The sequence below is a fragment of the Bos javanicus genome, chromosome 2 (genome assembly GCF_032452875.1).
Source record: "Bos javanicus breed banteng chromosome 2, ARS-OSU_banteng_1.0, whole genome shotgun sequence".
Classification (NCBI taxonomy): Eukaryota; Metazoa; Chordata; class Mammalia; order Artiodactyla; family Bovidae; genus Bos; species Bos javanicus.
In genome coordinates this window covers 6,578,228-6,595,350 of record NC_083869.1, presented here as the reverse complement: position 1 = coordinate 6,595,350, position 17,123 = coordinate 6,578,228, and the positions used below count along the sequence as shown (strand labels likewise).

The window sequence follows — 17,123 nt, the reverse complement described above, 5'->3', positions numbered from 1 at the left end:
AGAACATTAAATCTTTTGTCTTATTTAAGAGTAAATCCTTAAAAATGCATTTTAGTTTAAATCAATATACAGTAACACTAAAGGAAGTCATAAAGGAAAACTTACTCTTGAGGACTCTTTCACATAAATGAACTTAATTTGTCCATATTTTCTGCTATTACTTACCCTTGGTTATATGTGCTTATTTGTTTTATATATTCTCATTTGTATTTTGTTTTTTCTACTTAATCCTCTTTCAGAACTTTGTTGTTTCATAGTTTTCACATTTTTAAATTTAAGTGCTACATATTAAATCATTTGAGTTAATATGACTTATGACACTTACTATGATTTATTGCAATGAGTCTGAACCTCTACCACCTCTATTATAAATTACTAGCTCATGGAGGTAAGGTCTATATTTTTTTGTGTTGTCTATACCTGTTCAGAATCTGGTACATAAATGGTAAATAAATTTGTTTGAGTGAATGTAAGAATGCATTTTTTTTGTAATCTCCTGATCATCAGATATTTATATTATTTCTGGTATTATGGCATTAGCAAGAATACTGATATGAATATCTTTGTAGGAAAGAGACCTTCCCTTTTCATATACATGTACATATATTATATATATGTTATCCCTTTTTATCCTTATAAAAACTATAAATTAGCTACCGCTACCCATTTTACAAATAACTAAGGTTCTAAGAACTTTCCCAAAGTCATGTAAGTATGGTAGTAAGTAGTAGAGCTGAGATTATATTCCAGATCTTTATGACTCTAAAACCTTTCAAGATTTTTCGTCAATGCTAGTGGTTCTCACAACACTTGGGTGCATCAGTAATTTTAGTGAGTTTGTTAAAACAGCTATTGGGCCCTAGAATTTCATATTCTAGGTAGGGCCCCAAATTTGTGTTTCTAAAAAGTTTCTGGTTGATAATGAGAAGCATTGTTCTATCCTATGTCAAACTTGTACTTTGATTTTAAATGATACAGTAAAAGCTTTATAAATATGAAAAAATTAAAATGAAAGACAGTTCCTTTTTCTTAAACATTTTATACAGTTCAGTCTGATTAGAATACAGTTGATAGTACTTAAATAGGATTAGATAATTATAACTGACAAATTTAACATAAGAATCTTAAGCAGGCAAACATAAATCTTACTCTGAAAGGTCTTGGAAGAAAAATACAGTTTTAAAAAATAATTTTACAGAGCCAACAGAAGTCCTCTTTAAAAAGGAAATTAGAGTACACATTTTTACCTGGTTATATATTTAAGTCTCTTGACATTTATCAGTTTCTGGTTTGTAGAATTTTAAAACAGCTCTTTTGCTCTATATAATAAGATCTGTTTTATTATAGTTTCATATAGTAATAATTGTCCTGAGTATGAATATTTTCATAATTAGTAAATTAAATGTGTTGACATTATTTCAGACATTTAAACAGATGTTTGTATTATTTTACTCAGGTCCCTTGAGTTTTTACTTGTATTTAAAGACTGGCATTTCTATAGTTAATTATTTTTCTATAAAACAAAGTAGACAAGCTATCTCCAGAATCATAATGTTAGATTAAGGGAGAGATAAGAAACTAAATCTTAGGTGACTCTCCCCAGCACCTTGTATTTCTAATTTATCTAAAAAAGAATGATACAGTATCATATAATTTTAGGTTATTAAAAAGGTACTGTAGTATTTTTAAATAACAGTCATTATAATTGTAGGAAGATTTTTTTTTTCCCTATATAACTTGCATTTATGGCCATACACATAAAACTCTGTGAAGTAAAGCTTATGATAGAAGTTTGCTACCAAATTTAAAATGTGTACTCATAGAAAGTGTGATGACCATAGGAATTTATGCTTTGTATTTGCAATATATGCATATTTTTAGTATTAAATTACCCATATTAAGCTATGATTTGTTTTTCCTCCTCCATTTTCAAATTAAAAACTCACTGAAATTGCTAATTAGGTGTATTTTCTGAGCGGTCTGTTAGGTGACTTTGCAGAAAGAAATTCAGAAAGTCATAATTAACAGATTTTTATTTATTTATGACTACAATAAGTAGTTCAAGAGAGAAAGTAGTAAAAATCAGATTGAATGTTGATAATTGCTGGGCTCTTGGTGGGTAGAACTGGGTGTTGTTTTGATGGTGATGGTGTTCTGTTTTATTTGGGAGATTATATATACACAAAGCACCCTTCAGCCTTGTCATGGTGAAGGGACTTGGGTAACTCAGTGAAGCTATGAGCCATGCCATGCAGGACCACCCCGGACAGATGGATGATAGGCAGAGTACTTCATGCAGAATGCTGAGCTGGATGACTCACAAGCGGGAATCAAGATTGCTGGGAGAAATACCAGCAACCTCAGATATGTAGATGATACCACTCTAATGCAGAAAGTGAAGAGAAACAGAAGGACCTCTTGATGGGGGTGAAAGAGGAAAATGAAACAGCTGGCTTGAAACTCAGCATTCAGAAAACTAAGATCTTGGCATCCGGTCCCATCACTTCATGGCAAATAGAAGGGGGAAAAAGTAGAAGCAGTGACAGATTTTCTTTGCTTGGGCTCCAAAATCACTGCAGATGGTGACTGCAGCCATGCAATTAAAAGACACTTGCTCTTTGGAAGAAATGTTGTGACACACCTAGACAGTATATTAAAAAACGGAGACATCACTTTGCCAACAAATGTCCATATTGTCAAGGCTTTGGTTTTTCCAGTGGTCATTTGTGGATGTGAGTTGGACCATAAAGAAGACTGAGTGCTGAATCATTGATGATTTTGAAGTGTGGTGTTGGAGAAGACTCTTCAGAGTCCCTGGGACTGCAAGGAAATCAAACCAGTCAATCCTGAAGGAAATCATCCCTGAGTATTCATCGGAAGGACTGATGCTGAAGCTCTAGTTCTTTGATTACCTGATGGGAAGAACCATGTCATTGGAAAAGGTCCTGATGCTGGGAAAGATTGAGGGCAGGAGGAGAAGGGAGCAGCAGAGGATGAGATGGTTAGATAGCATCACCAATTCAGTAGATGTGAATTTGAGCAAACTCCAGGAGATAGAGGACAACAGAGAGCCTGGTAGCTGCAGTCCGTGAGGTTGCAAAGAGTTGGATACGACTTAGTGACTGAACAACTGCAACAATATATTAAAAGGTCTATATAACTTTGGAGAATATTTCTGGGGAAGTTTAAACATAAATTTAAATGTAAATACCTATTATATGGAAACAATTCAAGGGAACCATGAAGATCATACTGATATTATTTTACACTGAATCTGAGTCCAAGGAAAACAAGGAACTTGCCCATTGTACCATAAGTAGGAATTGGTAGAGTTAAGAATTTAAACTCTTTAACTTCCTTAATGTTAAGTTTACATGCTCTGTTGTGCTGTGCTTAGTTGCTCAGTCATGTCCGACTCTTTGCAACCCCATGGGCTGTAGCCCGCCAGGCTCCATGACCATGGTAATTCTCCAGGCAAGAATACTGGAGTGGGTTGCCATGCCCTCCTCCAGGGGATCATCCCAACCCAGGGATTGACCCCCGGTCTCCTGCATTGCAGCTGGATTCTTTACCATCTGAGCCACTAGGAAAGCACAAGAATAATGGAGCGAGTAGCCTATCCTTTCTCTGGGGTTTCTTACTGACTCAGGAATCGAACCACGGTCTCCTGCATTGCAGGCAGATTCTTTACCAACTGAGCTACCAGGGAAGTCCTAAGTTTCCATAAGAGATAGATAAATAACAAAACTGTTTCATTTGTGTTACCTTCTGTCTAAATGTGATAATAGTTTATTGTCTTTATATACTAAAAGTATTTTTGAACTTTTCATAGGAAAACTATGGATTTGATAAAATTGAGGTGCGAGACAATGGTGAAGGTATCAAGGCTATTGATGCACCTGTAATGGCAGTAAAGTACTACACCTCCAAAATAAGTAGTCACGAAGACCTTGAAAATTTGACAACGTATGGTTTTCGTGGAGAAGCCTTGGGGTCAATTTGTTGTATAGCCGAGGTAAGGTAATTTGTATTGATCATTTTAGCAGTTTCATAATAACATGGTATTAGAATTAAGAGAAAACCCACCCAGAATTTGGCAGTTTTTTTTTAACTGTGTAAAATACATGTAACATTTACCATCTTATTGTGTAAAATAGACATCAAATCTACCAGTTTAGTCATTTTTAAGTTTACAGTTCTGTGACGTTAAATGCATTGGCTCTGTTGTGTAGGTATCACCACTGTCCATCTCTGGGACTTTTTCATCATCCCAAACTGAAGCTGTACCCATTAAACAATAAACCCCTATTCTCCTTTCCTCTGTCCACTGGTCACTAATATTCTACTTTCTGTCTCTATGAGTTTGACTGTTTAGGTGTGTCTTATACTTGGAATCATACAATATTTATCTTTTGTGTCTGGTTTATTTCACTTAGCATAATGTCTTTAAGGTTCATACATGTTATAATGTGTATTAGAATTTCATTCTCGTTAAGGGTGAATGATACTCCATTGTATGTATAAACCATTTTTTATTTATTCATTCATCTATCAAGAGACATTTGGGTTGTTTCCAGTGTTTGACTCTTGTGAAGATTGGTGTACAAATGTCTGAGTCCTTGCTTTCACTTTTTTGGGTATATACCCTGAAGTGGAATCGCTGGGTCAAATGGTTCAGTAATCCCCCCTTATCCCTGGTTTTGCTTTCTGTGGTTTCAGTTACCGCAGTCAACCACTGTCAGAAAATATTAAGTGGAAAAATTCCAGGAATAATTCATAAGTTGTGTGCCATTCTGAGTAGCATGATGAAATATGGTGTGGTTCTGCTCTGTCCTGCCTAGGATGTGAATTGTCTGTCTCACGTATCCACACTGCACACAGTACAGCCTTTTAGTCGCTTTCTGGCTGGGTGAGTTATCAGATCTGTCAAGGTATCATAGTGCTTGTTTTCAAAGGAGCCCTTATTTTACTTAATAATGGCCCCAAAGTACAAGAGTAGTGATGCCAGCAATTCAGATATTCTCTTACTGTGCCTGATTTATTAATTGAACTTTATCTTAGATATGTGTATTTAGAAAAAAACATAGTGTATGTAAGGTTTGATACTATCTGCAGTTTCAGGCCTCCACTGGGGATTTAGCAACATGTCTCCTGTGGGTAAGGGGGACTACTGTAATTAATTTTTTGAGGAATGGCAAAGAGTGTTTTTCAGTGGTAATATATATATATATATACACATATATATATATATATATATATATGAGAGGGAAAAAATGGTTTGATCATCTAATGGCTTGGAAAAGTATTAAAGTTATACAGGTAACTATAAGCATTTCTCAGAGCCTTTACTGTACTAAAGTGCATTGTGAATCTCTGAGGTTGGTGGTTTACAATAGGGACATTTCCTGCACACTTGGCTATGAAACCCATTTATTGAGATAGCTATCACTGTTAATTCTGTTCTGCTGTGGAACACACTCTGGAAATACTACGCTGGTCAACACAGATAATTGGACTGTGCTCTAGAGATATGTAGAGAAGCAAATGGCAACTCACTCCAGTATTCTTGCCTGGAGAGTCCCATGGACAGAGGAGCCTGGTGGGCTACAGTCCATGGGGGTCACAAGGAGTCAGACACGACTGAGCAAACACTCAGTCACTCACTAGAGATGTGCAATGGCTTGGGCTAAACCCTAGTTAGAATTTTCCTCTCCTGACTGCTGGATGTTTTCAGTGTATATAAACCCTTCGTTCAGTTGATGTCTGACCCACCGCGTTGCATAGTATCAATTCTGTGTCACTGCCTCTTCCCTAGATCTCACAACTGGTTTTTGGCAAAGCCCATCTGGAACCTTATCTTGAGAGAGTCAGTTCCTAGGCAGGTTGATAAGGAGTCTAGGGGTTCCCAAGGAGAGAGGGATCTGGAATTCTCAAGGAGGAAGAAAGGACAAACTTTTTTCTTTCTCCATATTCCTTAGGATTATATAACAATAATGTATCTTGCCTAAGGATAGTCTCTGGATTAAACCTTCTGTTATCTTAAAATGTAAATTATGGGAGTAGGTCTGATGAGGTCTTTACAACCTCCAGACATTCTTTGGATGCATTGGAAAGTATATAACTTCATTGTTAACACTAGCAAGCGGGTACTCTTTCTGCCGCCTTCTGATGCCTATGTCAGAAGCTTTCTCTATCTCCTTTATACTTTAATAAAACTTTATTACACAAAAGCTCTGAGCTATCAAGCCTCGTCTCTGGCCCCGGATTGAATTCTTCTCCTCTGGGGGCCAAGAATCCCGGAGTCTTCGTGTGATTCAATAACAACCTTTCAATCTCTCCATCTCCATGTATATCAGTTGTGTTTGATCACTAGTTGCTTTGTGCTGTACTGCTCTCTTCTGTGTTCGGGTCTGTTTTACAGTGTGATTGTGTGCCAAGGTGACTGTTTTACATGGTAATTGTGAGGGTCTCCTTAGCTACCTGCTTTTGCCTGGTGGCCATGTATCCTTTCATTTGTGCTGACTGCTGTTTGGGTGAGCATGCTCAGGTGCAGTGAAATGATGGGACTTGTCTCAGAAAAGTGGCAAAGATATGAGATATTGCTGCTTTCATTGTCTATTTAGTGATCTAGTCTCCCCAACAGTGACCCCTTCTCCAGGCTTCTCCGTCTTCCCTCAGCCCTTCCCTTAGAGTGTCTGCATAAAGTAGGTTTTCTCCACTTTTGGTGGAATGGTCCCATCTAGGTATTCACTCTTTAACTTCAGGGCTCTGTAAGCTGATGCCTAAGAAAGAAAAAAAAATTGTGGGTTGTGGAGGACAGGAGTTAAAAGGGTGAAGTTATGCTGTTCTAGCTCAGAGGACCTTGCTTATTAGAATCCAGATGTTCAGACATCACTAAAGGAGAAAAGACCTTGTCATTCCTTAAGTGTATACTGTGTAAAAATCTTTATCCAAAATCTTGCACACCCTGTGCTTTCTCTATCTTTCTCAGCACTTGTTTTATTGAGAGTTTGCTGAGTCTCCACAATTTACTGGCCATTGCCCAATTTTATCACCGTAGACTGTACGTTGGAATCTATAGTCCTGAAATCTTGTAGAAAGAGTCTTTTTTTTTTTTTTTTTAATTGGGGTGTGATTTGTACCAGAGAGGCTTTGAAGCTCCCAGTACTAAATACTGCTGTTTGAGTTCTCAGGGCTGTTCTAAAAATTGTATTATTTGTTTGAGAGTAAAGTATTTGATTTTCTAACTGTGTTGTCCAAATTTGGCAAATAGTTGTTAAGCTTTATTTTGACAGGTATTGTTAAATAATATATTGTTCAGCCTTTTTGTATTTTCTTTTTTTTTTAAATTTTATTTTATTTTTAAACTTTACATAATTGTATTAGTTTTGCCAAATATCAAAATGAATCCATCACAGGTATACATGTGCTCCCCATCCTGAACCCTCCTCCCTCCTCCCTCCCCATACCATCCCTCTGGGTCGTCCCAGTGCACTAGCCCCAAGCATCCAGTATCGTGCATTGAACCTGGACTGGCATCTCGTTTCATACATGATATTTTACATGTTTCAATTCCATTCTCCTGAATCTTCCCCCCCTCTCCCTATAAGATGTGTATATTGGCCTTTCAGAACTGAAGTTGGTCATTATCAACTTTGTCTGCTAGGTGGCAGTACTATACTTAGTCTTTTAAAATACACTGTACATAAGTCATAATTTATCCAAATCTTCACTGTAGTTACAATTTTTGATGGCAGTTTGGCAAGTCTTTATCCAGTGGTACTCAGCATTGTTTTTTCATTTGATTACTTAAGCCCACTTAGTATCCAAATTTATCATTTGATCTCTTGATTCATTTTTGAAGTATTTGAATGTCTTGAGTATAAATACTTAAAATAATTTTGTTCATCAAAATTACAAAAGGAGTAGAAGAATTGTCAAATTATCACAGTGATAGAAAACTATAAGCTTTAAGACATTATGTTCAATTTACATATTTTAGAGTCCAAAGTTTATCTTAGAAAATATTCCAGTATTTTATGGAATATTGTTAAGTCTTATAAGTCTTTGGGAAAATCACACATAGATGTGTGTGCATGTGTGTGTAAATTTTTATGTATGTATACTTCAGATCAAGATTTAGACCATTATCAGCACCCCTGAAGGCCTCTCTCATTCCTGCTTCCAGCTAGTATGCCTCAAAAGGTAGTGGCTCTTCTGATCTGTATCACAGAGATTAGTCATACCTGTACTTGAACTTGATCTAAATGGACTCTTACAGTTTATACTCTTTCGTCACAAATGTTTTGATGATTTAGATTCTTTCTGATACAAAGGATTCTGGTATGAGTAGTGGACCCTTACCCACCTTATACAGGGCAACCTTGTAAAGGCCCTGTTCTGATTCAGAAACAACTCTGCCATGCTGTTTCTGCTCCAGAGTGCCCCCTGGGGCCTGCCAAGGCCTGCTGTGACTGTGGCACAGCCCCACTTCTCTTTCTGTCTTGCGCCCACAAATGATCGTCTCTGGAGCACTCGCCAGTGCTAGTCTCCATCTTAGTCTTTTATGGTTTAGTCTCCCTATATTTTTGATAAGAAAATGAGGTTTTCTGAAGCCAAATGCCAGGTTTTCTTTTCTTTTTTACAAATTTATTTATTTTAATTGGAAGCTAATTACTTCACAATATTGTAGTGGTTTTTGCCATACCTTGACATGAATCAGCCATGGGTGTACATGTGTTCCCCATCCTGAACCCCCCTCCCACCTCCCTCCCCATCCCATCCCTCAGGGTTATCCCAGTGCACCAGCCCTGAGCACCCTGTCTCATGCATTGAACCTGGACTGGCGATCTATTTCACATATGATAATATACATGTTTCAACACTACCCTCTCAAATCATCCCACCCTCGCCTTCTCCCACAGAGTCCAAAAGTCTGTTCTTTACATCTGTGTCTCTTCTGCTGTCTCACATATAGGGTCATCGTTACCATCTTTCTAAATTCCACATATATGTGTTAGTATACTGTAATGGTGTTTTTCTTTCTGACTTACCTAACTCTGTATAATAGGCTCCAGTTTCATTCACTTCACTAGAACTGATTCAAATGCATTCTTTTTAATAATGCCAGGTTTTCTTAACCCAACTTCAAAACAGTCTAATAATAATTCAGTTAAAGTTTATTTATCTACTGTATGTGAGTGGTTTAGTTCAGAGGAACTGTGCACAGTGAAGTAAATGGAATATGAAAATTGTGATCTCTTTAGAGACACATAATGTATCCATGGCAAAGCCAAAAATTCATTTATAATTTCACACCTCTCAGTACTGGGTTTTCCACAGTACCTCACACTGCTTTCTTACTAGCATGATTAAAAAGGTATTAGTAAGTTTAAAAATGCCTCATATTAAAATAATGAATATACTCAGGTCCATAGTGCTCAATAGAGATTTTATCAAGGAGTAGTCAAGTTGAAATGTATATCGAGGCTTCTGAATACTATTTCAGAAACATAGTAATATATAGTTCTTAAAGTCAATTATATTTTAAAATTAAAACATTATTTAGGAAGACAAATTAATGAGTGCTTTTCTGGGGAAAAATATTACTTTTTAAACAATACACTTCACCATTCAGAAAGAATTGAAGTTGCAAGTATAGAAGTTACATGTTTATTTTAAAGGCTCCAGTTTATTTTGAAAATTTTTGGATAGAGATTTCGATTACATAATAAAAATTAGTGATTTGGTTATTCTATTGGCCAAACTAACTGATGTAGATAGATTTAAAGTCATACAGATGTAAATCATCTCTGACTAGGTAAATTGATAATAGATAATTGGGATATAGTTTTGTCACACAGCCATCACTCAAAACTCCAACTGTTTAAATTATCTTGTGTTAGATTATTTTAAAGTTAATCATAATTTTAGTTATAAAAAGAAAAATTAAGTAGACTTTCAGCAAAGTTGGCTGTCGAAATTTAAAATATATCTAATTCTGTTTTTTTAATTTATGCATTTTAAAAGAATAAGCAGTTTTTCTTATAAATAAACTAATTTTTCAGTTATAAAATGACTTCCAATCAGTCCAAAACAGTAAAAAATAAATTTTTATAACAGAGTGGTATTTAAAACTGGAATTACCTGTTTCCATAATCTGATGAATGTATCAGTGACTGAAACAAAGTGATTCATTTTTTTTTTTTTAATTATATCATTCAGCATAACATCTCTTGAAATTTATTATTGTTGTGGAACAGTAATTTTGGAATATTCATCAGTCTTCAGTGTTAAATTCCTGGTACGTATTACTAAACATACTAACTAAAATGAGCTGCTGCTACTGCTGCTAAGTCGCTTCAGTCGTGTCCGACTCTTAGCGACCCCATGGACTGCAGCCCACCAGGCTCCTCCATCCATGGGATTTTCCAGGCAAGAGTACTGGAGTGGGGTGCCATTGCCTTCTCCGAGATGGAAGTTGGTTTGCCCTTATTTGTGGTCCCACAGAGCTGTGGAAGAGTAGAGGGAAGCCTCTAGCTTCGTTCTGATGTTTCCTGCTCCCTGTGACACGGTGCAGGATGCCTCCTGTGTCCCTGAGAGCCATTGTGGTAAGCCTTTAATTAGAATAGGCACAGAATTTTTTAAGCAGTTGGTATATCATGTTTCGTAAATGCAACTTTCTCACTGATAATAAAACTGTGGAAAGGGGAAACGCCAAGGCCAGGATCTCCCTGTTGCTAGTGTCCCACAGTGGAGTATTTGGGGGAAGTCATAACTTACAGCTGTAGGCAGGCAGACAGGCAGGCATACTCACACTGAGGAAGAAAAGACAGGTCAGTGATCCATGTGCGGTTCACATTTCAGCTGAATCATGAGGACCAATTACCTTACTTTTCAGATTTTGTCCAAAAGTCAGCAGAAGCAAAACAAAACCAAAAAACCTCCACAAAACTTTAATTATCTTAAATGAAATTTTGTTAGGAGAGGATTTTTTTTTCTCATGAATTTAAAGATATATACTAAGCTTTTAATTTACTTACTTTCTGAAACATTGAGAAAAATAGTACTTACCTAAAGCTTAAATGCTTTTATGCAATTTTAACTTTGTAATAGTATTATAATTTATTGAAATTCATTAACTAGACCAGAGAGTCAGTTTTTAACAATTGATAATTAATATAACCTCTAAGGACTTCTAAAACTTCTTTTAAAATAAACTCATTTTAAAATTCTTTAAAATAAATTTATTTTTTCTCTTGAGAACACCACTGGAGTCATTCACTGCCACAATTCCTCAATGTCTCTAGTCAGAAGCACCAGTAATAATTTGTAATATTAAAGATGCTTCTGATGGTGGAGTTATTACCAATTCAAATGTGTTAGCTGCTGCACAGCTAACAGCAGCTAACACATTCTGAACCTGTGCCTGGTCCAAAAAAAGGTTTCCTGTCCAGGACACAGGATCATATGATGAAATGAACTCTTGAAATACAATTCCTTCTTCTGAGGAACACACTGTGTTTTATGAATTTGTGAAACTGTGTGTGTGTGTTATCCTTCACTGTCTTTTGCAGGGAATTACAAAGGATTTCCTATCTAAATAAATTTCCATAGTACCATAAACAATTTAGTTTTTAAAATTTTAACACTGGAAGACGATATTATGTTCTTTTTTTTTTTTCTTTTTTTAAACTTCTTTAACATAAATGTTGCATTATGACCACTAAGGTTCTATTTTGCTTTTTAGCACTTCTGTTTATTCATCTAGGCTGGAGTTTGTTTTCTATTCCCTAATGGTTTAAGGCTAAATCTGTAAAATGCTTTGAAGTAGTTAAAGCAAAAACCCATGTAACCTTATAAAGTATTAGCATCATCTTCATCTTATCATCACCCTTCTCCTAAGATGATAGTGTAATCATTTATTCAGGACCATCTAGCAAGCCACTGGCAGAGTTGGCACTAGAACTCGGAGTTCCAGGGCTGCCTTTACTCAGTGACACCAGCTTACGTCAAGTGGCTAGCTCTTTGGAAAATAGAAATAGAATTCAGTTGACCTTGGCATTTTGGAGCAGTGTTTGGTTAAATGTAGAATTATTTTTAGAGGGACAATCATAAAGTGATTAAATTAGAAATAGGAAAGAAAATCTCTAGGAATTTCTGTACTCTTTGTTTTTAACAAACTTTACTAGAGGGAATCTGGAGAAGGCAATGGCACCCCACTCCAGTACTCTTGCCTGGAAAATCCCATGGACGGAGGGCCTTGCGGGCTGTAGTCCATGGGGTCGCTAAGAGTTGGACACGACTGAGCGACTTCACTTCACTAGAGGGAATCACAATTAGACACTTAGAGTTGGGATGCAGCTGGGAAGATTGAGATTGGTTATCAGGAAAACTTTTTAAAAATACAACTTTTGAACCATGAAGTGTATTATTGGAAATAGAAGAATCACTGGAGAGTATACAGAGGCTCACAACTTTGTTTCAGGTACAACTTTTTTTTGGTAGCAAGATTGTTGTTGTTTATTTTATTTATCTGTTTTTAATTTTTGACTGCACTGGGTCTTCCTGGCTGTGAACAGGCTTTCTCTAGTCGTGACGAGTGGGTGCTCCTCTCTTTTGCAGTGCTCAGTTTTCTCATCGTGGTGGCTTCCGTTGTCGCAGAGCACCAGCTCTGGGGTGCATGGGCTTCAGTAGCTGCAGCTCACGGGCTTGAGAGCTCAGGCTCATAGTTGTGCTTCACGGTCTTAGTTGCCCCACAGCATGTGGAATCTTCCTGGACCAGGGATCAAACCCTGTATCCCCTGCATTGGCAGGTGAATTCCTAACCACTTGACCCCCAGGGAAGTCCTCAGGTACAACTTTTGCGGGGGTGGGGGAACATTTATGACAGAAATAGCAGCCTGCAGCAATGAGCCTCTAATAATGATTTTATGGACATCACCCTTGGAGAAAATCTAACAGACTCTGCTAGTATGCTAGTACTGTGAGCTGGAGAAGCCATATATTTATATGCCATATAAATATATATTGATATTGAATATATATAAAAATATATTTATATGCCATATATATATATATATATACACACACACACACACACACACATATATATATTCGTGGTGACTGGTGTTGCCTTCGTGGTACCCACATGTTCCACAGAGCCATCTGGCCTACCATAAATCAGGGCATGGTTAGGACTTGGTGACAGAATCATCACATGTAGACCCAACTGGACCTAGATGAATTCCAGTAGTGGTGCTGAATCTTTATGGCTTCTTTCTAAATTATATAGATGTATTTTAAGATAGTCAGCTCTGCTTAGTCCAAGGATGACTGAGAAAGATTGCTCCCAATTTTGGGTGGTCATTGCTCACTCAAAATGTGAGAAGGCTTTTTTGAATCCACCCTGCTTTTTTGCCAGCATTCCCACTCACCAACTATGGTGTTTTCTCATAATGGAATGTTTTACCATTGTTATAGCATGTGTTCTTCTAGTAATCTCACAAAAGTTGGTAAGTAGAAAGCTGAGGGTGAGGATGGCTCAGAAGAGTTCAGACATTCTTAAATTTGTATTTCTATGACTGTAATATCTTAGGAAATATTTTCATGCTAAATGGAATCCTTTTTTATATGTTTTAATTCTAGTTTTTTAAATAATAAAATGTTTCCATTTAAACAGTGAGTTTAAAGTTTGGGTTTAAGAAATATTGCTGATAAATCAACATATATGTTTGATTAATTGATTTTTATTCTTTTGAACCATTAACTTGAAATACAGAAGTGCAATTTTATACTCAGCATAAAGGAAGGAGTGAATGGTCACTTTACAAAAGAATTTTTCACTTTGCCAGCAACTTTGTGGGAATTGTCTGTTGAAAAGCAAGCTTCCCTAATGCAATTGAAGTATTTGATTTTACAGATGTTAAGTCATTTAATACATACAGTACAAATAGCCATTCAAGTTTACTGATGTGTGTGTATGTTTTAAGGTAATATATTTGGAATAAAAATCAGTAATTTGCAACATGAAAAATGTAAGCTAGCCTATTGTTTATTAGTGTATCACTATGGAATATTTCAAAAAGAAGTGGTTGTAAGAACTTACTAAGTCAAACTTTTTTCAGTTGAGAGAATATACGTTTATTATTTTAAACCTCATTTTATAATGAGCCCACTGCAGTATATAAAATCATAATTTTATTTGAGTTTTTCTTATTCTAGGTTTCAATTACAACAAAGACAGCTGCTGATAACTTTAGTACCCAGTATGTTTTAGATGGTGGTGGTCACATAATTTCTCAAAAACCTTCACATCTTGGTCAAGGTAAGACAGAAGCTTTGTAGCATTCTTTGCCTTTCTTTCTTATTTTTTTAAAAAAATTGTTTTCTCTTTAAATTCAAAGGTATTGCTTTGTGTTTGATTCTCATAAAGTCTGGTTAACTTCTAATTGAACATTTAGCCTTACTCTAGCTGCTGACTTTTTAAAATACATAGAGTTCTCAAGAGGAACTGTGTGAAAGACTTTGAGCAACAACATGAATTGGTTATTCTATAAAAATTGTCAGAGCAGTTGTTTTACTTGGTCATTAGTGTCTTCTTTATATGAAGGATAATATATTTTTTGAAATGACTAAAATATTATTGATTTAGTAATCCATGGCAGTAAACATTATTGATTTAGTAATGTATGGCAGTTAACCATACTAAGCAAGATATTATTAAATAAATAATTTAAAATATTTTTTTATGGAAAACTTCAAATATATGTACAAAAGGAATAAGTACCCATCTCTCGGTTTCAGTAATTATCAACTCATTGCTCATGTTTCACATATTATTTGAAGCAAATAGATACATTATACTTGCTATTTGTAGTTTAGTTCTTTAGTATTTTATACACTTACACAATGTTAGTACATTTTAATTGACATCTTTTTAAGTCCCTCCCCTAAAGAATCCACCTGCCAATGGAGAAAACATGATTTAATCCCTGGTTCGAAAAGTTCCCCTGGAGGAGGAAATGGCAGCCCACTCCCACTATTCTTGCCTGGAAATCCCATGGACAGAGGAGCCTGGCGGGCTACAGACCATGGGTTTGCAAAAGAGTAAGACATGACTTAAGGACTGAACAGCTACCTATTTACATCTAGAGAAAAATCTCTCTTCAGGTGTGAGTTTCACATATCTACTTTAATCTTTTGCTATTAAATTCTGGTAATGGGATGTATAAAGTTGAGAGAATATTAAAGATATGGCCTGTTTAGAGTCATTCCCAAAAGAATTATGAGATCCGAAAAAGGACTTGTGTTGTAGAGTATTTTGTTAGTTGTCCTTCTGATTTGTGTTGTAAATTCATTTTTAAGTTTTTGGTCCCTCATTGTAATTTATCAAAGCACTGTATTTTTTTCTGTGGTTTCTTCCCTCCAATTTTAATGTTAAATTATTGGATGTATTTTTTCAAATGATTTCTTTCTTCATTGAAATTTATTTTCTTGTATCATAACACTGATACCAAATTTTCTCATTCTTTCTCTTATTTTATAAATCTTCATTTATACTTTTGATCATTAAAAATTAATATTTTTTCATCTACATAAAGGAAAGAGTTAATATGAACCCTTAAGAAAACACACTTTTCCCCCTCATTTATTTGGTAAATAAAAATGAGCTCAAGTCTAATAGCAGTTTAATTTGATGTATTATATTGTGCATGCTTTAATTAAAAGTAATAGATTGTGATTCTTTTCTTTTTTATGTGCTGAAAATAAAGACAAAGACAAGGCATTTTTTAATATGGTCCCTATCCAGAAATGCTCTTACCCCAGTTCTTAGGAGTTCAAGTTAAACCACTAGGAGATATTTGAGTGGCTATCCTGTGGAGGACTTTGAAGTAATCTAGTCACCTTATAAAACTTAAATGTATTTATTTTTATCTTAGTAGTAGCCAGTCTAATCTGGATGGCCAGTGCCTCTGCATCACTCATACTTCTCATGCTTTTCTATATTCATTTCCATGGGAACTATGAAATAACAGTCCTTAAATATGGAATCCTTCTGATCTTTGCCCATTTGCTGATTCATTTTTTTTCTTGGTGACCTAAGCCTTCTGTACTTTTAGTGAGACCATGTAGGCATATTAAGAAATTTCTCCAGTCAGTAAGTGAACCTTATTTTCTTAGCATATTCCTCTTATCTTAAGAAACTACTTACTTAGAAGGTCAGTGGTTGTGAAGGTAGTTAGTGTCTTTCATAACTCACTTCCCCCCACCAATTGCCTAGATAAACAACACAAAATCAAACCCCTAGTTTGTTGTTGCTCCAGGTAAGCGTATTATAGAAACCCACAAGCACTTTCGAAAGCCCTTTATACTTACATTGCCTTAGTGCTGATAGTTTCTGAGTGATTAAATCACAGACTCACATTTCACCACCAGCTGTCATTCAGCTTCCATTTAAATATTTTCTGTGTAAGATAAAACTACAGTACAACCATCCTAATTAATACCTGTGCATTTAGGGTTCTTGCAGGTTAATTTCTTCTGTGGTGTGAATGTCCTTGCTTAGCAGTTACTCCTCATATCATCTGATAGAATGGTGATACCTGTAGATAACCTAACTGTAGATGGAGGGACAGCTCATAGCAACATCTTTCTTAGGCATTTTAAAATTCATTACCCCTTTAAAACATATTTTTAAATGTTTCAGAATTGTTTACTAGAGTTCCCAGTTCTGATTTTTCCAGATATAGGTATTTATTTTATGGATTAATTTAATCATTTAAAATAATTTGTGTGTTTAATGGAATATCATTTTAAATTGCCCTTACCTTCTGTTCACTTCTTTTTTAAGACATTTAAAAAATTAACAAGAAATGTAAAAATAAGTTTCTAGCTTTTAAATTATTTTACCAAGAACTCTGACTAAATGACTTGTTTTGATATCTTTTTTCTGTCATCGATTCTATTTCCTTTACCCTAGATAATCAGCATTAAGCTTTCTAAATTGATTTACCATCCTAGACAAATTGTTTTAACACCTCTTAGTAATTCTGCCTTAGGAATTTCTCAGATATCAAAATTAGTATATTTAAAGTACTCTGATCAGGGTATATCTTTTCCCT

General features: G+C 35.5%; 1 protein-coding gene across 3 annotated transcripts in view; it reads left to right on the top strand.

Moving 5' to 3' along the window:
- Positions 1-17,123, top strand: part of PMS1 (PMS1 homolog 1, mismatch repair system component) — a 110,831-nt gene that overhangs the window by 8,271 nt on the left and 85,437 nt on the right. For all 3 annotated transcript variants that reach the window (XM_061432990.1, XM_061432999.1, XM_061433008.1), the window contains exons 3-4: positions 3,833-4,015; positions 14,224-14,326. In XM_061432990.1, the coding sequence (XP_061288974.1) occupies positions 3,833-4,015; positions 14,224-14,326 (286 nt within the window). The remainder of the gene's footprint in view (positions 1-3,832; positions 4,016-14,223; positions 14,327-17,123) is intronic.